General features: G+C 48.1%; 1 protein-coding gene across 1 annotated transcript in view; it reads right to left on the reverse strand.

Annotated features, from left to right (window-relative positions):
* Nucleotides 1–23,107, reverse strand: part of LOC308655554 (E3 ubiquitin-protein ligase RNF220-like) — a gene marked incomplete at its 3' end in the record, with an annotated part of 204,243 nt that overhangs the window by 393 nt on the left and 180,743 nt on the right. Inside the window, exons 4-7 of the mRNA XM_081305624.1 lie at nucleotides 17,665–17,797; nucleotides 8,419–8,464; nucleotides 4,999–5,100; nucleotides 4,909–4,912 (exon numbers count right to left, since the gene is read on the reverse strand). Of these exons, the coding sequence (XP_081161750.1) occupies nucleotides 4,909–4,912; nucleotides 4,999–5,100; nucleotides 8,419–8,464; nucleotides 17,665–17,797 (285 nt within the window). The remainder of the gene's footprint in view (nucleotides 1–4,908; nucleotides 4,913–4,998; nucleotides 5,101–8,418; nucleotides 8,465–17,664; nucleotides 17,798–23,107) is intronic.

Consider the following 23,107-nt stretch of genomic DNA (forward strand, 5'->3'; position numbering starts at 1 on the left):
CCCCAGAGCCTGGCCCCAATTCGCTCCTCCCGCGCGGCCTCCCTAGGGCATCCGCTCTAAAGAGGCGCGTTGCTGCGGAGGAGGCGTCGGAATTTATCGTCCGCTGGCCATCCCATCGCAAGCTCCCAACATTTTCCTACTTAGCCCAATGCATACCGTTCCTGCTACTAGAAGATTCCCCATATTTCACTGTTGCTGGACATCCCCTGAAGCTCCTCAGGAGGACCTCATGGCCAACACTGAGCTCGGCATCCCCCAAACAGGCACTTGCTTCCTGGGTTCTCAGTTCATAAGGGAATGCCACCATCACTCAGGTGTGCCCACAGTTAATTTGAGAGTCGCTCTTGCCCCCACCTTCTTCACCCCTCAATCATTCCTGTAGAATCCATCCTGAGAATCTCCCTTTAAAGATTTCTTGAATTTTCTCATCTCCACTTCCTGTGTTATCTCCTACTCATCCTTCCAGGCCTAATCGAAAAAACTTTCCTTCCCTCCCTTCCATCTCTGTATCCTCATTATAGTTAGTACAAGTTTTTATCAGTGAGCTGACGACTCCAGATTGAGGCCAGTATGAGTCATTTGGGTGAACCCAGAGCCCAGCATGGTGCTTGGCATAGGCAAGACATCCCTGAGAGTTTCCTTAATGGCTCTACCTACTTTGGTTGTCACTGCTCTAGTTCATAATCTTATTAGCTTTCTCAATTTGCACCTGTCTCTCAGCTCATCTTTTAGTCTCCAGTTTGACTTCTTGCAACCCCTCCTCCACACAATTCACTCAGTATGATCTCTCCCTTTTGTTCAAAATTAACCCTATTTCCCCTTCTTTAAATCCTTCAGTAGATTTCCACCTAGAAGATCTACACAGTGACACAGGCCTGCCCTGCTCTACCCTATCTCTAGACATTTCTTCCATACCTAATCCCTCCTTTTGCCCTCCTGACACTGTAGCTTTTTGAGCATCCATGCTCTGCACTCAGGGATAGATACTCCATGCCCCATGCCCCCCAGTTCCCTTCTTGAACTTGTTAAGGACTGGCAAGCCTTCATTTTTCCTTCCAAGTCATTCTTCCTCCCCATCTCCTAGAGTCTTGAGTTTGTTGCCTCCTCTGAGTTTTCAATAGTTCCCTGGCTTCCCTCTGATCACATGTATTTTTATTGTTTGGTGAGGCATCTCTATTCAGTCACCCAGCATAAGGACTAGCATGAAGGAAATACCAGTAAAGGAGAAGGACATTGTGAGGGAAGCCTTAAGCCCAGTACAGGGTTGGGAAACTTCTATAGTTTGGATCTGGAATGCCCCCCCAGAGGCCCAGGTGTTAGTCTTGGTATTATTGGGAGGTGGTAGAATCTTTAGAAATTGAGGCCTAGTGGGAGATCCTCCATCACTGGGGGTGTGCCCTGAAGGGGATTTGGGGACTCCAGTCTATCTTTTTTTCTTTTTTCTTTGGCTTTTTGGGCATGAAGTGAACTGGTGAACTCCTCCTTCTCCCATACTCCTCCTCCTTCTCCCATACTCCTCCTCCTTCTCCACCCCCCCCCTTTTTGTGTGTGTGTGTGTATGTGTGTGTGTGTGTGTGTGTTGCTGGGGATTTAAACCAGAGGCGATCTACCACTAAGCTACATCCCCAGTTCTTATTATTTATGTTATTATTTTGTTTTTTATTTTGAGACAGGGTCATGCTACTGACCTTGAACTTAAAGCCCTCTTGCCTTATCCTCCCAAGTAGCTGGGATTGTAGGCATGCCCTACCATAAACAAATTATGTTTGTCATAATTTGTATGTTCTCAGAAAATTCACTTCCATTTTCTACACCTGTTTCCTTAATAATAAATTGGGGACAATGAGTCCTAGTTTATGTGGTTGCCAGGAGGGTTAAGGGAGGTAATGGTTAAGAGGGTTAGGCACCTAGCAGGAGCTAAGTAAATGGGAATCCAAATTGGAAACCAGTACCCCCTGCTTTTAAGGACTAGTTCAACAATTTTTTAAAACTTTATTTTTGGTACTGGGGATCTAGGGATGCTGAACTACATCCTCCATCCCTTTTTATTTTGAATTTTGAGACAGGATCTTGCTAAATTGCTGAGGCTGGCCTTGAACCTGCATGCCTCCTGGCTCAGCCTCTGGAGTCACTGGAGTTACAGGCATGCACCACCATGCCTGGCTCACTTTAACAATTTTTAAAATCTAGCAAAACTGTAACTACTACTTGCCAGGCATTGTATAAAGAGTAGGGGATGCCTAGCTAGTTCCTGGGTTACTTTCTGCTTCATTTCCTACCAGTTCCCCTTTCCAACAGCACATCCAGGGAGTAGTTAGTATTCAGTTAGCATTGTACTTTCTAAAAATAAATAAATAAATAAAAGAACTACTTACAGGTCCTCGGACATATCATTCTGTGTTGTACTTCTCTGTCTTTCCTACATAGTACTGCATACCCTGCATAGTACTGAATACCCTTTCTTCCTTGTTCATCAAGTGAAATTTGCTGTGTTTCCTTCCTTTCACTGTGCTATTTTAAAAATTTATTTATACCCATGTCATAGCACTGGGCCATAATTATCTATTTGCAAGTCTAACCCCTTGAAGGCAAGGACACTGGGCTGAATATGAGTGGTACTAGATAAACCTTTGAGTAAAGGAAGGATAAGACAAGGTCTTTGCCTTGGAGGAACTCCAAGTGGAGTGAAGAGTCAGATTCATGATAGATTAAAAGTGGCCACAGTCCTTTGTAGCTTTTCCTCTTGAGAGTTGGATTTCCTCATCCCTTGATTAAGGGCTAGCTTTGTGACTTGCCTAATAGAAACTGGTGGAAATCATGTTGTGTGAGTTCCAGATCTAGCTTTGGACTTGCAACTTTGGCCTTTACCCTCTTGGTGGGACATTTCCAGGAGGCTGCTAAGAAGCCAAGAGGCTACCCGGAAGAGGACCAGGGCACTCCAATTTCCAAGACATGTCATGGGACCATTTTGGACCTTCTAGCCCAGCCAGTCCTTAGCTGAATGAGCTGCATAAGTGAGGAAATGCCCAGTAAACCCACAGAACATAAGAAATAATAAGTGGCCAATGGGTTTTGGGATAGTTTGTTAGGCGTCAATAGATGACTGAAACATACCTAAACAGTTGATCACAACATAGGGTGACAGGGGCAATAACAAGGACACAGAGGTCATGAGAAAAGACCACCAAGTCTTTTGGAGATGGTATTTGGGCAGGATGTTGAAAGATAATTAGAAATTTGATATGGTGGGGTAAAATAGCACTGTTAGAAGAAGCAGCTGTGTAAAGATAAGGAGGCAAGAAAGGAAAGGCACAGGGCGGGTGGGTAGCATTGATTCAATGAACATAGGCCACGGGACTCATGGAGGGGAGTAGCAGAAATGGAAGCTGGAAATACAGGTTGAATTTAAATCATGATGCTGTGAGAGAAGTAGGGCCTCTAAAAGCAGCGCTCTGCTTAGCCTTTGCAGTGAAACTCTCCAGGACAGAGCCTCATCTTCCTCTCAGACAAGGATGCCCAAGAGGTCATTTCTCTACCTCACATCAGGGTTTTCTGGATCAGGGCAACGTCTCCTTGGGGGCTGACTGGGCTGCTGCTCTCAAATCAGGATTCATGAGGGTGGGGCTTCCTCTCCAGCACTGGCACTTTGGGCTACTCAGTTCAAGCTCTACACAAAGGCATTTATTGGAGGAGGTGCCAGTGGAGGCTGGTGTCAAGCCACACTTGGCACTCCACTCTCCAAGCTCTGCACCCTGATTCCACACTGTGTCAGCTGGGAGGACAGAGTGCCTGAGAGGACACGTTTCTCTAGTTCCCACCAAGGCTTGGTATGAGCCAGCAGGGACCCTGGCTCTCCACTGCAGCTTATCACTCCCTACTGTTTTGCCTCTCCACCAGAGCAGGGCTGTGTTTCCCTGTTCATATTGGGGATCCCTCAGATGCTCTCCTGCCATTTAGATAAATTTCCTGGAGCAGGCCTTGTTTTCTTCTTTCTGACAGGGGTGCCCAAAGGCAGGGCTCTACCTCTTAGGTAAAAACTTCTGAGGGAAGTTCTTTCTCCTTCCTACACAAAGAAGTGTCATCTATAGCTAAGCTGTTATCCTTAGGCTCCCTTCGTTTTTTGCTCTGATCTTTTAGGACTGTGTGATGACTCCCTTCCTGTTTGCCCACAGGCAATATCTACCTGTTTCTCTATATGGGCCTGATACCAAGTTTTGGCAGGACTGACTGTTGATTTGCTGAAGAGTTCCCCACCCCCACTCCCCCAGCAGGGATTGAACCACTGAACCCAAATCCCCAGCCTTTTTAATTTTTATTATTACTTTTTATTTTGAGACAGCATCTTGCTAAGTTACTTAGGGCCTCACTAAGTTAGTGTGGCTGGTCTTAAATTTGTGATCCTCCTTCCTCAGCCTCCATGCCTGGCTACACATCTTGCTTTCAAAGACTAAAATCTTCAGTGATTCTAGCCTATGTCTCAGGCTTTCTTTCTTTCTTTTTTTTTTTTTTTTTTTAAAAAGCTTATGAAATTTAGCAGTTTTTTTTTTAAAGAGAGTGAGAGAGAATTTTTAATATTTATTTTTTAGTTCTCGGTGGACACAACATCTTTGTTGGTATGTGGTGCTGAGGATCGAACCCGGGCCGCACGCATGCCAGGCGAGCGCGCTACCGCTTGAGCCACATCCCCAGCCCTGTCTCTGGCTTTCTTATAAAGCAAAACTCCCTAGGATACTTCCTGGTGGATAGGACACTTGAGAGGTACTCTGAGCCCAGCAGAGCCCAGGGGACCTTGGCATCTTTCCTTAAGAACTATCCATCTTTAAGATCCATCCATCAGTGGCACCTGGGCCTTCTGAGTTTACTTAGACACAAGAGGGAACCAAACACAGTTCAGTCCTCTTCTCTGACCTCCCTAGGAGGGGAAAAGCTAGCAACAAGCCTGGTCTTGAAGCTCTCACCTAGGTGAGCTAATCTCTCATGGCCACCTGCCCTCCTCACCTGGTATCTGTCTGAGTGGTGCAGATCATCAGTGGCAGATGAATGTGGTGATGCTGTTGGAGATTCTCCTTCCCTCTTGATGGAAGCAGACAACAGGAGGGACTGGAAGAAGAAAAAAGACAAGTGGTCTCAGACCAAATGGGACCTGTAGTCAGTCCCCTGGAGTTAACAGTCCTGTAGAGCTTTTGGGAGTGAAGCAGAAAGAAGTAGGGCAGAAGGTGACAGAAGGCCACCTTTGAGATTCTGAAGACATATGGTCAGGCGCAGGAGTATGGTTATGGAGAGAATGGTTGATTTTAGGTCTAGGTATAGACTCCCTTCCACCCCAGAGCATCCAAACCTCCATCCCTGCTGCAGTTAATCTCTGCCCCAGGGAGCTGACACTCTCAGTCCACTCTCTGTGGGCTGAACAGTGGGCAGAACCTGCTTTATTATCCCTTAGAGAGCAGACACTCTGAAACCCCCATGAAAGGTTGGGGGTAAAACCACATATCCACCACCCTGCCTGCCCCTAATACAGGCTGATGGCAGCCCTCTATGGAGACAGTAAATTAAATAGTATGTATGAGTTTCCTGCGTGCAGCTAGGGATGTATGCTGGGTCCATTTATCCCTGTGCTGTGGCGATGACCCCAGCAAAAACCCCAGCAAAACTAATCCCCCCATGTCAATCCTGCACGGCCTCTTCTACATACGCCTGCAGTTTAGATTAATAAACTGTCTACTTTAAATTGTTTGCGAGCACCACAATTCTAAATACCACATGGCACATTCAGCCTGAGAGCCAGCTCTTGCCAAGGCCTGTTCAGCTGCAAACTGGGGGCCCAGAGGCCTAAAAGCAATCCATACTTCCTCCCCCCACCTTCTCCAGCCTGCACAGCTCTGAGCAGGAAGCACACAATTCCCTAGGAGTCCTCCCCAGCCTAGAAAGCCATGCCAAATCGCCAGTGACAGCCCAAAGAAAGCAATTTGGGAAAGATGGAGCAACCATTTATCCTTCATCTCCGACTGAGCCTTAGGATGTGACCCGCATGCGGTGGCCATGTTGCACATCCTCAGGCAAGGGCTCTGGGAAGGGAAGGGGCAGCTGCTGATCTGGCAGGGATCCCTGACTCGCCCACAGCCCAGAGAGGAGGCTGCAGAGAGCCTGGAGTGGGATTCCCTGCAACTGGCAGCTCCTTTTTCACCCATCCAAGCCCAAAAAGAGGCCTGTGGGCAACTCAGCCCCAGATCAGATAGAAGGTGATGTCAGACAATGTCCTTCTCCTCTGGTCCCAACGCTGAGGAGGGTGAACAATGTGGGTCCCCCACCATGAAAAACTCATGCTTGTGTGCACTTTCTCTCTCTCCCTCCCTTCCTTCCTCTCTCTTTTTCTCTGGGTTAGAAGCCCTGAGAGGCCTCAGCATTACACCTGGGGCAAGCAGAATAAAAAAAGGTCACTGGCGCTTTTTAAACATGGACCAAAAAGCAGTAAAATGTGTTTTGAAAAAAAAAATCTCAGCATTAAATCATGACTTTTTGCCTGGCTCTTCGCCTCATTAAAAGTGGCCTTTTGGAAGGTAAAATTATCATTGTAAGCGATAAGATCTTTAAGAAAATAATTCACGGCTTCTTCACCCTTTAATATGATAGCCGCCACCGGCTAATTTTTTTCTTAATGGCAATGAGGCCATCAATCTTGTCTAAGGCCTCCTCGCCCTCTCCTCCTCCTCCCTCCCGCCTTCTCCCTATCTTCCTAGTCTCTTGCTTCAACCTTCTGCCTCCTACCTCTTTCCCCCATGACCTGCTTCCCGAAAGCTGAGGTCAAGGCCAAGGATAGGTCAGGAACTGTTCAGCTATGAGGATTAAGCGTATATCTGGAAGTGGGTGAGCAAGTGTCTCTTATCTCATCTGGTGGCCACTCTTCCTGTGTATGTGGTTGTGGGAATGTGCCCAAGTTTAAGACTTCCTGTGTGTGTATTCTGACCAGGCTTTGTGTATGGGTCTGCATATGTGGGAGGTAGGAATGGATGCAGATTTTCAGGATTTGGCCTTAGAATATTTGGCCTTTCTGGTGTCCAAGTTCCCAAACCTGCCAGCCATACTCAGATGTCAGATGTCACTGGTGTATTGGCCAATGTGCAAGTTTTGTCATGACCTTCCTTAACCACACCATTCAGTGCTGCAGGCTGGGATGAGTTTAGCCAGTGTGGCTCCCTACCTCTGTGAGTCGCAGTTGCCTGGCTTTCCCACCTTTTTCTTTGGGGCTGGCAGGCCTTTGCCTCCTTGGCCAGGGCCTGCACCAGTCCAAAGCTGGGCTCAATTCTCTGCTTCTCCTCTTCCAGCTGACTGCAGCTGAGAGACTTCTAAAATGAAGGTGCCAAGTTCACCTTTATCCTTTATAAAGGCCTGCAGAATAGTGAGGCCAACCCTGCAGAAGTGATACCTATCACTTTGGCTCCTTTTCCCAAAATGACCCTCTCAGAGGTCACCAATGACTTTAAGTCTTCCAAATACAGTGGGTCCCTCACCAGCCTTTCCCTTTTGCATTGCTGAGCACCCATACATTCCAAAACATTTTTTTCCTTAAGATCTCGGGATACTATGTTATCCTGTGGTCCTCCTAACACACTAACTGTCCCTCCTCTGTCTCCTTCCCAGCCTTCTGGACCTCACCTTGACTGGAAGTGCAGGATTCCTGAGATTCCCTGAGCTTCAACACCCATGCCTCACTCCCTATAATATGCACTAAGAGGGGGTTATTTTGAAAACTTATAAGAAGGGCAACCTTATGCTTTGGGTGGAGCAGGGGATACTTATCGGTAAGGGCTTAGTGTTCCTCTCCATGTCCTTATCCCTTCCAAATCATCTTCTTTGGAGAAGTACCATCTTCCTCTGTAGGGAGTTCTCAGCATAAATTATGTTATTATACTAAGTTTCTCTGGCCCCTCCTTTGAGACAGATACTCGCCCTTCATGTTTCCTTTCTCCATCTGATGCTTTCAAGGTTCTCTTCCATAATGTGTGTTTAGAGGGACAGACTGTCTCCTTGGATCACCAACATCCTCTCTGGTTCCTTATTGCATTGCACATACACCCAATGGTCTGGCTTCTAAGGCCCTGCACTGTCTTGAACTCAATTTCTATATTTTTCTTCACCTGCTACAGCTCATCTTCCTCCTTTTAGTCTCCCAGCCTTAGTGTTTGGGTTGCCCATATCCCCAAGCCACTCTTGACTCTGATCCCTCTCCTTCCTCCTAGGAGGAAGTCAGATGAAACACCCCACCCCCACCCCACACACACAGTAGCTCTAGGCCTTAGGTTGATGTTCAAACCCAGGAGACATTGGGTATCCAGGAGGAGCTCCTTTCTCTCAGGAAGAACCAGATCTGGGTAGAATTAGGTCAGGATGGACAGGAGGAAAACATAATTGACCACCTACCTTGGGGGTGCCTGGAGCCATGGCATCCTTCAGAAGGGAATTCTTGCTGCCAAGAAAGAAGAAAACAGGGTTGATCGTTATACTTGCTGCCCAGGGTATGTAAAACTAAAGTACCATGAAGAACCTAAGAGAGATGGTATGGCCAGCCTTACCCAGCCAGCTTAGCCAAGTACCACGCAACCTATTCTACACAGTGGCCTGGCCTACCTTATCAGCCTTTATCCGGGGCCAAGGGCCATGCTGATCACTGGTAGAGAGATACGCATACAAGGCATGGGAGACTCCTCAGTGGATCTGAGGAAAGGAACTTTACCTGACTCCTGGGATTAGCCCTAAAAATTCTGCCTGCCTAGGAGGCTTCTTTTCTTTCCCAACGCCCTGTCCCCAGCCTGTTCTTATCTCCTATGGGATTGGGGTGATGAAGCTGACATGGCTCTTGTCAATTCTCCCTCCAACACGCTGCAAACTGTGTTAGGCCAGGAATGATCTCCCCCTGATTCAATTTGTCAGCCCCAGGCCCTCCGGCATCGGGCGCGGCAGGCGGGCGGGAGCTGGGCCCTGAAATATGGTGGGCAGCTCAGAGCAGGCGGGGGCCAGGGTGGGAGGTGATGGATGGGCTGTGGGGGAGGCGAGGACTGTGTTTAATAACAAAATTGGTATGCAAGGCCACATCCCGCGCTAAGCATGAGTGATCCAGAGCCACAAAGTATTACAAATCCCCGCTAAACAGATGCTGACAATGGAACAAGACGTATCAAATCAGATCCACTTCAGAAACATTAATATCCCTGTTCCTGTCCCTCCCTGCCTGCTGCCCTCGCTATGCTCACCACATCTGTGCTCACACATTTGCTTGAGTGCACACACACACACACACACACACACACACACAAATACATGTATACAGAGGTGCTGGCCAATACATGTACGAAGGCAGATGCAGCCCATTTTTATAGGGTCTCCACATAGACACACATACATGTGGAGCACATCCATGGAAACATTCAGAAGGCACAAAAGATATACACACATCCAATGCAGAATATGTGAGATGTATATGAATATACTAAGTCTGTTTACCTAGGGAATACCCACAAGAGCTTGGCTAGTATGCACAAGGCCCTGGGTGCAATCCCCAATACCCTAGAATGGCTTAAAGAACCCCAAAAAACAAAAAAACATAGGAAACACCAACAGATGTGCTTAGACATCCACAGGGTCAGACTTAGACACACCCAATGTACAAGTAAAACACAAGCAGATTTGGATAAAGTAGTGACCTCAATGGTGGGGAGGGCTGTTTGCCAGTCCAGGGAGTATTTCTGTGTGTGTGTGTGTGTGTGTGTGTGTGTGTGTGTGTGTATTGCAGTGCTGGGCATAAAATCTAGGGTCTTACATATGCCAGGCAAATGCTCTACTATTGAATTAAACCCCCAGTCCCTGGAGATAGTTTTGATTATTGAAACTTGGGCGGGGAGGGGGGATTACTACTGGCATCTAGTGGGTAGAAGAAGCTAAACATCCTACAGTATCATGGACAGCTCCTCACGATACAGACTTATCTGACCCAAAATGTCAATAGTGCTGAGGTTGGGACACACATATCCACAGACTATAATGCTGCCAATAGGCACATATACACATGCAGTTACACCTAGAGAGTGCATACAACACAGGGTTGCAGGGTCATAATTCCAGAGATGTGGCCATAAAGACAAATTCAATGCGAGGAAAATCTGCTCATGCACACAGGTCCACATAAACTGCACAGGTAAGACATCCACAGGCACTGACACAAACCAAGATGCACAGTCATCTCCAGAGGTACACACATATGGGCATACATACAAACACACATACACCACAGTGCAGAGGCCCTTGGCTCAGCAATAGGGTAAAACCAAGGTCTGAGTGTAAGAAAGAGCTATCTACCAGTCAGATCACACAGAAGGGGCATCGTAGACTAAGAAGGACAGACAGAAAAGGTCCCATTCAATTACCTTTCATTCCCATCCATTTTAGGCCTTGATCTAGGTATCAGAGATACAGAGGGGAAACTGAGCTACTCTCGAGGAGCAACTTGTTGGTGAGTTCATGACTTTTATCATTACTATACTCTTCAATTCACTCAGTAAGCAAGTACTAATATCACCTTTCTGCCTACATAGTGAGGCATCTAATGTATACAGTGTGTGTACCAGGCCCTATCCCCAACTGGGATATAAGTAGTATCTAGTTGGATCAAGTAAGAACAGAAAAGGAAAGAATGAACAATTATTGTACACCCACTATATATCATAGTTACAGGCTTCCCTGCACCTCCACAGATACTGGGGATTGAACCCAGGAGTGCTTTACCCCAGAGCTACATCACTCCTTTTTTTTTTTAAAAGAGAGAGTGAGAGAGGAGAGAGAGAGAGAGAGAGAGAGAGAGAGAGAGAGAGAGAGAGAGAATTTTTAATATTTATTTTTTAGTTCTTGGCGTACACAACATCTTTTGTTGGTATGTGGTGCTGAGGATCAAACCCGGGCCGCACGCATGCCAGGCGAGCGCCCTACCGCTTGAGCCACATCCCCAGCCCCACATCACTCCTTTTTTGAGACAAGGCCTCACTAAGTTACCCAGACTGGCCTCAAACTTGTGGTCTTCCTACTTCAGTCTCCTGAGTTGCTGGATTTCAGGTGTGCAACACTGTGCCTGCCTAAGACACAGGCTTTGAATGTCTTATCTCACTGAATCTTCACAAAAACTTTACAAAGTTGACTAATGAGTTATGTGACAACTTTGTGTTCACAGTCCGTGAAGGGTTTGGGATTTGAGTTTGTATCTGACCAAATCTGAAGTGTTGGTTTTTATTTTATTTATTTTTTGAGACAGGGAAGGAGGAGTCTTGTTACATTGCCTAGGCTGGCCCTGAGTTCCTGAGCTCCTGAGATCCTGCTGCCTCAGCCTTCCAAATAGCTAGGACTATAGCCTCTATGCTCACACAAAGTGTTCATTTATATATATTTAGTTGTTGATGGATCTTTATTATTATTTTTAAATTTGTTCACTTATATGCGGTGCTGAGAATCAAACCCAATGTCTCACACATGCTAGGCAAGTGCTCTACCACTGAGCTACAACCCTGGCCCAGAGTGCTTATTTATATATATATTTTAGTTGTAGTTGGACTCAATACCTTTATTTTATTTATTCATTTATTTTTATGTGGTGCTGAGGACCAAACGTAGTGCCTCTTGCGTGCTAGGCGGGCGCTCTACTGCTGAGCCACAACCCCAGCCCCCAGAGTGCTCATTTTTTAATTGCCCACATCATCTTTCTAAGGATATGCAGGGCTCAGGCTTATTTGCAGAACTCTTGAGTTTTTTTCTCCTCTGCTTGCTGTGTCACTTTGGGGATGGTCTTACTGACCCTGGGCTTCACTTTGCTGATAAATAGATTTGGGCCATTCAGGGTCAGGATATCCAGCCTCTTACTTGGTCAAGTTCATGTTCTGGATCTTTTCCTAGCAATGCTCTTTCCTTTCCTTGCATGGAGCTGATACCAGCTCCTATTCTTTCCCTTGCTCTGAGCAAGGGCCCCTCCCTACCTTTCCTCCATCAACCCCATCACCTCCAAGTTTGTTTGGTCTCCCAGAGACTGAGGAGTCTGGTGAGGGGCCTGCCTTGGAAAGAGAGGTCTGTGCTCTGGGAGCTGTTGGCAGCCCAGCTCCCGCCCAGTCCATCAGCTCTGCCTTCTGTCCCTCCCTGTTTCCACAGCCCGCCCTCAACGATTTCCTCCCTTGCTCAGCCACTCGCTGCCTAGTGATCCATGGGTTTTAAATTATAACTGGGACCCAGGAAATGCGTTCCTAAGTACAATATTCATGGGCTGGGCTGACACTTTTAATTAAGGTGATTTACACTGAATTATCCTTGGAAATAAAGAAATGGTGCACTGCCTGGGAATAAACCATCATCACCAGCCGCCTTTGTAAGTTACACTTCGTTTTAATCTATTTGGGGAATTGTTTATCTAGTTCATTACCCAACCAAACACCGAGGCCGGCCTTAAATAAGGCTTAAGTGGGGGTGAGGGCACTGCCATCTCTATAGCCCGCCTCTCCTCCAGAGTCACCCAGCCTCCATTGGCTTATTTCAGTTCTCTTACAGCTCTGCCCAAAGAGGTAGTTCTCCAGCCCAGAGGCCAGCTCTCACAGTGACTCTAGAGGCCTCCGAGAGAAGATCTCTGAGCTCAGGCCCTAAGAAGCCAACCTGCACCTTCAGCTTTGTGCAATCTTGTCATGACTAAGGCTGTTTCTTTCCTCTGGGTGGAAACTCCTGCCTGAGGGCCACAGAGAGGTCTGGGACCTGCTCGTCCATCTTCAGCTTCCATCTATGTTCCCGCTTGTCTCTGTACACATGCAGTTCCTACCCTATCACCACCCCAGAGGTGTCTTAAGCTCAGCTTGCCCAGAACCCTGCCTGTTGCTTCCTCCTCTCTTCAGTCACTTGTTTCTCTGCTACCACCACCCTCTCAATCAACCAGGTCAGAAAGTTTTCTCCAAGTAAGTACCCCAGTTAAGTCTTCTGACTTCTTCATCCTCCAGGTGTCTCACCATCCCTTCTCCTGCATCCCCACCGCTACTGCCATTGTCCTAGGGCAGGCTCATCAAGCATCCTCTGCACCTGGCCCAACCTCCTCATTTGCCTCCCTGCTTCTGCCCCCAGTCCATACATGCCACTGGCTTCCAGAGCATTTCTTCTGCAGCCCATCTTGCTCTGAGAGAGCTTCCTCCTGGCTCACAAATATTCTCATTACTGCTACTACGTTTAGACTCCTTCCAGCATGGAATCTGTCCTCAACCGAACATTGTCCTTGTTCTGTCTGCTAAATCCTGGGGTCTAAAGGAGCCCTTGTGCAGGACTGAGGAAAGACGGGTGAGGAGGGTGTGTGAACATTGTCTCTGATCTCAGATGTAAAAATGTTTTGAAAAGTCTATGTGCTGTGCCAAAGGAAGTTCTGACTACTTTTTCTGGGAGGGTCTGGCTGGCCATGTACCCATGGGAATGTGCATCTTTGGGAAGGTGGTTCTTTCAAGGTTGTGTGAGCACATTTATGTATGTGGAAATGAGATTTATGTGCACACCTATGTGTTGTGCCTGTGTTTGTGAAGGGTAAGTTCCCCGATTTTCCTGTGGGCCCCTGGGTGTGACCAAAATAGCATCTGGTTGTCAAAGAAGCCTGCTTTGTGCTGTTGGGTTGACAGAACTGATGGCAGAACAGACCCACCTGGAGAGCCACTCAAGCAGAGCCACGTGGGAGAGAGGCACTCACCCAGGTTGATGCAGGGCACCCTGGCAGCAGCATCCAAAGATTCAGGAATGGGCCAGTCTAAGGAAAGTTCCCAGAGGCAAAGGAGACAAGGCAGGGTGAGACAGGGAAGGGGTCAGTTGGAAAGCAGAAGGCAAGGGCTATCAGGGGTAAGAAGAGAGAGGAGCAGCTGGGAGAGGGAACAAGGGGAAAAACAAGAGAGAATTGGAGAGCTGGGGAGGAGGCCTTGGTCACAGGCTGTAGATGGCGAATGCCCGCGGTTGGGCTCTGCCCTCTTATGAGACTCAGTTTCTCCATCTGTGAAATGGCCACTCTAAGGTCCCTCTCTGCCAGATGCCCATGTTGGGAAGAAAGGGGGGCACATGTGTCAGAGGCCTTGGTGTCTCATCTTTTCCCGGCCTCCTTTGCTCTCTTTCTGTCCTCTGGAGAGCTGGCAGGGGCGGGGCAAGGACAGCCGAGGCTGGGGCTCCCTCCGCGCCACCCGCCCCGCCCCGCGCACGCACGCGGCCCGTCAGCCCGGAGGGAGCTGACACGCTCCCTGGGAATTTATCACGCACCCAATTACAATGTTAATTGGCAAGTTCCTGAAATCAATTAATTCGCAAATTTTTTCCAATTAAAAATCCAGATAAATCACGAGGGCGGCGGCGGGCCGGTCCAGCCTGCAGTCCAGTGGGCGCAGCGGCCGCAGGGTGGGGAGCGCGGGCGAGGAGAGGGGAGGGGGCGGCGGGCGCGGCTGCCCTTGAACGCCTTTGCCGGCCGGTCCGACTGTCAGCACGCCGGGCGCGGCGGGGCCGAGACAGATAAAACCATCGACCCGTCGCCGCCAGCGCTTCGGCTTTATCGATCCGACGGGAATTTCACTTGCTGTGCAGATCCCGCTGTCCGGCTGTCAGACACCCGCTGGTGGGGAGGGGGGCGTGCCGGGGGCACAGGGCGTGCACGTGTGGAGGGCGGCGTGGGCGAAGGGGGTGCTGGGCAGGACCCGGACGTGAGGGGACAGATGCTGGGGACGCAAGACACAGCCAGAAGGGCAGGAAGCAGATGCGGGGTGGGGAAAGGTACAGGGGTTAAGGGTGTGCAGAAAGGGGATGCTCCTGGGAAGACGTGGGGGATGAGGGATTGTGCAAGGTCCTGGATGGAAGTCGAACAAGGAAGGCTTTGGGCATTAAGGGATGGCCTGGGCAGTACAGGTGTGTGTGTGTGTGGGTCCCAATGAGGAGGCAGAAAGAGAGTTCCCATTCTCCAGACCCTCAAGGGTACACTGCCTTTACCAGACTCTGCAGGTCCCTCCATCTCTGCCTCTGTTTTCAGTTTCCTGAGACATCCTCCATTGGGAGCAAATTACACACAACTCTTCCTGGACATCGAGGTATGGCACTCAGCAGCAGGATGTTTCTTTCACTTTCTACCCCTGGCAGGTCAGTCTTGGATGTGTAAGTGTTTGGGGGAGGTGGCATTAAGAGCAGGGGCACCGGAGTCAGATTTCTTGAGTTTGAATTCTATCTTTACCACTTATTAACTGTGCAATGTTAGTGAAGTCACTTAACCTTTCTGTTTCCTCATCTGTAAAATGGGTAATAATTAGAGTTATGTACCACATAATGATGTTTTGGTCAATGACCCACTGCATGTGTGGCAGTGATCACATATTATGTCACCTAGTGATATTGTAGCCATCTTACTCCTGTAAGTGCATTTTATGATGTTTGCATGACAAAAATAGCATAAGGACACATTTCTTAGAACATAGCCCCATCATTAAGTAACATACAACTGTACCACTTACCCCAAAGGGTTGCTGTGAAGATTAAATAAATTAAGGCAATGTAAAGTAGTTAGCACATAGCGAATGTTCAATAAGGATTATTATTAGTAGTAGTCTTCTTTGGGGGTTTTAAAGTATGCCCACAAACTCTTTTGATACTCCTCCTTTCAAGAAGCAGAGCTTATAGAGCTTAATTTTCCTCCCTTGAGGGACTGGGCTTGGTGACCTGCTTCTATTGAATAGAATAGCATATAGGGGAAGCGATAGTGTGTGAATTCCTAGACTATGAAAGGCATTGTGGCTTCCCTTGGATCACATGTTTGTGGGAATTCAACTGCCATGTCAGAGGGAAACTCAAGCATCCCTCAGAGAGACCTACATGTCAAGGAACTGAGGTGTCCTGCCAACAACCATGTGAGTCTGCCATGTTAGAAACAGATCCTACCACCCCAGTCAGATTTTCAGATGACCACAGCCTTGATTAACATCTTGAGACTGTAGCCTCATGAGACACCTCATGAAACCAGTAGCCACAACTACCCACAACAACTCAGCTAAGCTGCACTAGAATTGATGATCTACAGAAACTGAGATTATAAATGTTTTAAGCCACTAGATTTGGGGATAATTTGTAACATAGAAATTGACAACTACTACTTCTTCCTTCAGTGTTCTTCCCTCAGAGCTGGGCACAGTGGCACATGCTTGTAATCCCAGCTACTAGGGAGACTCAGGCAAGAGGATTACAAGTTTGAGGCCAGCAAGGGTAACTTAGTGGGAGCTTGTCTCAATATAAAAAGGGCTGGGGATGTACTTCAGTGGTAGAACACCTCTGGATTCAATCCCTTGTGCCCACACACACACACACACACACACACACACACAGCCTCCTCCTTCAGGAAGCCTCCTTTACTTTGTGCTGGGTTCAGTGCCTCCATGATACCCCCACAACTCCAGCTTTTCCCATATAGCAGTTTCTTTGCCTTGGGGTTTGTAGTGCCTGACTCTGTATTCTCATATTCTGAGCTTCCCAGGACAGGGACCATTTTGGATCTTTTGCACCCTGCATGGGAGGTTAGGTGGGAGAGTAGAAGGAAAGCAGATCATTCAGGTTTGATGACTTGAACTAAACAAAAAGCGGTGGGATAGGGAGAACCCACTGTTCTCTTCTACGATATGACCTTGCCACTCCTCCCATCAAAAGGGGCACTTTTCCTTTTTCCTTGCATCTGGGTGGGCTAATACTGCCTTCATCAATAGAGTACAGTGGAAGTGACATTAAATGACTTCTGAGGCTAGGTTATAAAAGGTGATTTAGCTTCCATCTCATTGGCTGGGACATTTGCTTTTGGAGTCCTAAAAATCTACCTATCCCAAGGTTATTAAGCTGAGAAAGGCCAGGCCACATGGGAAAGTCATGTGCAGGTGCTTTGGTCCCAGTGCCATTTGAGGTCCCAGCTGATAGCCAGCATCAACCTCCAGATGATCCCAGCTCCCAGCCACTGAATCTTTCCCTAGACCTCTGGAGCAGACACTATCCCCTCTGCCCTGTCTGAATTCCTGACCCCACAGATTACACAAGCATAATGGAATAGCTGCTTTATATTGCTAAGATTTGAGATAACTTTTTATACCTCTCCTCTGCTCCCCTCAGGGTCCAGCTCCTCCTCAGGGTCCTTGAGGAGGTTCAGCCTCCTGTCTGTGGCGTGGGAACACACCTGAGCACATTCTCAAGATTGTTACCTCTCAGTCCTTGAGATTGATGGAGATGGTACTGCTCACTCGCCTGGAAGGCAGAACCAGGCTGAACTTCTGATGGGGCTGCCAGGTCTCATACCAGCTTCTTTATTCTGCCCCGAAGCCTTACATGGCAATAGTAAGCCTGGGGCAGTAACTATGGCAGTACTAGGCCTAGGGCAGTGACTCACTCCTTTCCAACTCCTTATCTTTGAGGCTGGGGCCCAAGAGGTCACTCTCCTCCTACTCTCCAGTACCATTCAGCTGGAGGATCTGAGGATTGAAAGCTGAGTGGTGGAGAATGACAGCAGGATCCTGGCTTCTCCCTAGAGGCTGGGGTGTGGCCAGGTGGCTGCTCCTGAAACCTGGTAGCTGGAGCTTCAGTGAAATCCTCCACTGTGCAGGCTCCCCACAGGGGACTTACCTGGTGGGCAGCTGGGCCAGCTGCTCCAGTTCTTGTTCCATATGTTCTTGTAACTCGCTGGGCCTCAGCAGGACCTGGCAGATGGGGCAGATCGGGGCCTGGCTGTCAAACAATGCTGCTGCTTTCTTCTTACCTGGCAGGGGAAGGATAGACATGCATTAGCAGTTCCAGTCCCTGTAGGAAAACTCAGCCATATTGGCTACCACCCCCTAGGGCTTCTTCTTCTTCTTCTTTTTAAAGTATTTTTTATTAGTTATTGATGGACCTTTGCTTATTTATTTGCTTATATGTGGTGCTACGAATCGAACCCAGTGCCTCACACATGCTAGACAAGCGCTGTACCACCGAGCCACAACCCCAGCTCCTCCTAGGCTTCTTGATCTAGAGGAATGGTGAGTCGGAGGGTCTGAGAGCCCACAAACATCACTCATTTTGGGGTTCCAGATGCTGTGGCCATAAATGGTGCCTCCTCAGCTAGCTGCCCCTCTTGGAAGTCTATTGGGTCACAATGCTCTGTGCAATCAAACTTGATCGCTCCATTTCACACATGTTTAATCATACCATCACCCAGAATATCTAGAGGTTCCCTGACTTTCTCCTTTCCTCATTGATTTCACAGTTATCAGATCTGGAGAAGAAAGACAAAACAGGGAGAAAGGAGAATGGTTTCTGCAGTCATTCAACAACTATTCCCTCATACTCACTCCAAAATAGACATGTGCAGAACAGTGTCATCCTAGAATGGAATTAGATCTAGTCCCTGCCCCTGAGGACCTTGCAGTCAAGTGGGAAAGACCAACAGAGTCTAGGTGATTTCCAGAGCAGCATTCTCTCATTTTTTTTTACTTTTCCCCAAGATTCTGTCCTTAACTTCTGCTCTCCTCATTCTGTGTGCTGAATGATATAGTTTATTCTATAGCTATAATTCCTACCCATGTCCTATTGACTGCAGATAATGATACCTTCATTAATCTACTCACCCAAGCCAGTAATAGCCTCACCATCCACTTCTTCTCTTGCCTTTCCACCTCTTGCACACTTAACTACCAAGTCCTGACCAGTCTACTTTAATATTCCTGGAATCTGTAGTCTCCCCATTCAGGTCTCACTATTTCTTCCTTGGACAACTTCATTGGCCTCTGTAGGTCTCACTGATTCTGAGTTTTCGTCTCCAAAATATCCTTTAAGTTGTGTATATCCCCAGTATAAGAGTATATTGGGAGCTACCTGGGAGCCTGAACTCTATTCCTGCTTGGTTACTAACGATATCCAGAATAAACTAAGCTAGGAAAGAGCCCTCTGTTTGCTTAGTTTACCCCTCTTGGGATGTCTAAACCCATCCAGTGTTTTCTCAGCCTCTGCTTACAAGCATGAGGATTGAGGAGCTAGAAACATCTCTAGCTATCCATGGATAGCTGTAGGAAGGACTTTTTTTTTCCTTTTAACATTGGGGAAGACACTCAGAGCCTTGTACATGCCAGGCAAGTACACTACCACCGAGCTACCTCCCCAGCCCTTTATTTTGAGACAGGGTCTTGATAATTTGCCTGGAATTTGTGATTCGCTTGCCTTAGCCTCTCAAGTAGCTGGGATTACAGGCACATATCACCTTGCCCAGTTTTAGAAGGATTTCTTTAGCTTGACCCCAGTTCTTCTTCCTTGCTGCTTCTTCCTACTGGTACCTGGAGAGGTTCAAAATCAGTTTGGGAAGATAAAAATCATGCCAGTGATGACCAAGATGGTCACCTGGGTAGGGTTGGCAGGTTAAATACAGGATGCCCAGTGAAATTTGACTTCATATAAGCAACAAATGATTTTGTAGTATGAGGATGTCCCAAATATTGCATGGGACATATTTATACTAAAAACTATTTCTTGTTTTTCTAAAATCAAATTTACCTCTAGATTTCTTTCCTATATTTTTATTTGCTAAATCTAGCAATCTTATACTTGAGTATAAGTTCAGACTGAGTGCAAGAACCTACCTCCCTTTGACGCACTCTGAGCAGGATTATAACTTCTCTGGAGGCCCAGGGAGAGTCATATGAGGGCTCAAAGGAAGGAGCAATTCATTCTGAGTGTGTTTCGGGGAGTGGAAACAGAGAGAAGGCTTAACCAAAGAAATGAAATTTAAGTTGCAGCTTAGAAGTATACCAGGCAGGGAATGGGAGCAAATGAATGAATAAATGAGTAAGTTATAATTTCCTTGTAGACAGGAACCATTTCATATCTATTTGTATACTTACAGACAATTTATAGCAGGCCGTGCATAAACTAGATGTTCAGTGATGAAGCAAAAGAAAGGAAGAGGAAGGGAAGGAATAACCATCAGAGTGTCCTAGAAGTCAGATAATGTTTGCAGAGCTAGGATGTTAGCTGTGGAGGCTTTATGTATGTCAGGGTGGTATAGGTGTGGCCCAGCCTGCATGGCTAGGTCTCTGAGGAGGGGAACAGATCCTACTGTCCTGTGCTTTGGTGGCTGGGCCTCAAGTGTTCAGGGGACAGCTGGAGTGCAGCTCTGAGTAAAGGAAGTAGGTGTGGCCCCGGTGAGAGGTGGGAAATGAGGATTCTAGTCTCAGTTCTGTTCCTTGTTTCATTCAGTCAGAGACTCTCAGAGATGAGTGAAGCCCTAGGAATTCTCTCAGCTATTATCTTTATTCTACAGATGGGGAAATTGAGGCTTAGAACTGGACAGGGACTGCTGAACTTGGCTTTTGATTCCATGGCTTCGTTTATTTATTAATTCAGCAAATGTTTATAAAATAACCATTTTATGTCAGGCATTGGGGAGACTGGAGTTCAGAGATAAGTAAAACACATTCTTAGCCTCTAGGAGATCACCTATTAGTGGGAAAGCAGGAACGATGAGGGATGCTGTGGAAGGGCAAGTGGCCAGAGGGAGGGTTGGTAGGAATGAAGGCAAAGGTGATGCTTAAGGGGTAGCATGAAAGATAAGTAAGGGAAAGTTGACCAGGTTGTTGGAACAGCTCATTGCAGCAGGGTCTGAGGTTTAAAAGGAGAAATGGTGAGAGAGAAGGATGGTAAAAGGAGGATCCAGGATATATGGTCTGAGCTGAGGTGGAAACTTCAGGAGTTCAGGCCCTTTTTTCCTAGATACCAAGTTTGACTCTTAGGGCTTCCTGGGGCTCAGATTCCTCTTCCCATGTTTGGAGGCCAGGCATCAGCATTCCCAAATACCTGTTCTCATTTCATTTGCTTTGCTATCACTAGACAGTCTGCTTTTCTGAGCTTGGCCTCAGTTTTCCTGTGGGGACAATGGGCCCTCTTGGCTTCCAGCTTCAGGAATAATACTGACAGGGATCAGCGGAAGAATCCTATAGTCTGTGCCCTCCATCCCACCTCCATTTTCTCAGGGGTTAGAGTGGCAGGTGTCAGCATGGCCACGGCCCCCTGCTTCCCCTCCCCCGCTGTGTTCCCTATAATTTTATATTGAGACCTGTGGTCATGACGTGGATTTTACTGCATTAACGACATGGCCTGCCCAGGTTTAATGACAAAATCCATACTCTGGCCCTGGGCCTGCTCCTCGTTTGCATAATTCCCAGAATACAGCTCCCTGAAGCTTTTGACCTGGGCCATTACAGTGGCCATAAAATGGGCCATAAAACCGCTGGGGATGGCCAAGAGGAGGGGGCTGTGGTCTTGCTGGGGTGGGAATGAAGCCCTCAACCCTCTACTCTTCATAGGCTTGGGTGGAGGCATCCTCTGGCTCTTCCTTTCCACAGTTCCCAGAATCTGGAAGTCCATCTCGGACCAAAGATACCCCCAGAAATCCTTAGTCCAGCTACCCATCCTGTCCAGAAATCCCTTCTCCAACTCTGTTGTCAGTATCACAGGTAGCCGCCAGAGCCTACAAGAGGCAGACTGTCAGCAAGCATCCTGTCCTTGAACATTCCTGGTGCTGCCCTTGAAAACTCCCCCAACTGTTGGGCAAGGCCTTTTCCCACAGGTGGGTCTAGTTCACATAAGCCTAGGTTGAATCTTGTCTCTCTCCAGGAGGCCTAGTTCCCTGAAGAGGTCAGGAGCCAGGCTGAGCCGCACAGTAGGGAGCCACGGAGGGGATGGGGACAGGGACTGGGTCGGGCTGTCAGTGCTAAAGATGATGAATGGGGGAGGTGAGGCGGGAGGCCCAGTGTTATCGGCGGTGGATGGCGGGCGCGGGCGCTCGCCGCTCCTGCTAATCCCCGGGCGCTGCCTCAGCCCTTGCACTGATAACGAGGAAATGGGACTGACAACAATTTTTAGCTGAGAGATTCTTCACCAAAATGCCAGGCGGCCGGAGGTCTGACAGCGCCTGATTGAGTGTGTGAGTGTGTGGGGGGAACGCCCGCAGCCCCCTCCCCTCCCATGCAAAGATGGATCGCTCATTCCGCCTCCCGTCCACATTCATTACCGCGCCTCCCTCCCACCACCCCTGCCGCTGTAGGGCCTGCCACCTCCACTTCCCTGCCTGCCTGCCTAGGTATCTCCAAAGCAGGAGGAGGGCGGGGAGGAGTCTGACCCTGTCCTCAGCCTCACACAGGGCACTGTCTCAGAGAGCAGGGAGGGAGCCCGGCCAGGGTGTCAGGACAGTCAGGTCCTGGTTGATGGCTCCCTAGTCAGAGTGACCTCCAGGGGAGGCTTGCAGAGCTGCTAGACTACCTATCCCACCAGGTCCCAATAAGGCTCCAACAGGAATCGGCTGTCTGTAAAAGGTGAAGGGGTACTGACTGACTAGAGAGAAGAAGACAAGGCAGGGCAGTCCTCTAGCAGCCTGGGCCAGGCTCCAGTCTATCCATCTGTCCAAGTTTTGCAACAAGGCCTCAGGTATGTGGGGGTCTAGATTAGCCCTCTGCTGCCCCCCTCTGTTGGGAATTGCTGACCATTGGGAACAGGTAACTGGGCCCCACACATGCTGCTCCTTCCCTGCCATCTTCTTCAGTGAGTCCTGGACACCTGGAGGGTGAAGGTCTCATTCAAAGAAAAGCCTTCTCCTCCTAGATCAATAACCCACATCCGGCCTTGCAGCTCCCCACCATGTGATTGCCTCTCTGGCTTGGCCTTTTGCTTTTGTCCCACTTCTGTTGCCTGGTGGTTCTATTCTTATGTCTTTGCTTGTCTAAGCAGTAATTTCCATCTCTACTATCTCTTCTCTGCAGGCCACAAAGGGCATGACTTGACTGCCTGGTGTCTGACTAGGTATGGGGACCATTAAAATGAAGGTGAAGGTGATCCTAATGTTAGATGGCAATGGAGGCTAGGACTTTTAAGAGTATGCATATAGGTAGGTATATGTGCATCTTTGTGTGTATACATGTGTAGGTCCTGCCCTCCCCCTCCCTACCTCTAGTAGAAGGACTTTCATTTTTTAGTGACAAGTCAAAACAGAACTTCAAGCAGAATTCAACAGAGTTTCACTAGCACAGATTTGTGGTTTATGCCT

The sequence above is a fragment of the Spermophilus citellus genome, assembly GCF_964194105.1.
Source record: "Spermophilus citellus genome assembly, chromosome: 9".
Lineage (NCBI taxonomy): Eukaryota > Metazoa > Chordata > Mammalia > Rodentia > Sciuridae > Spermophilus > Spermophilus citellus.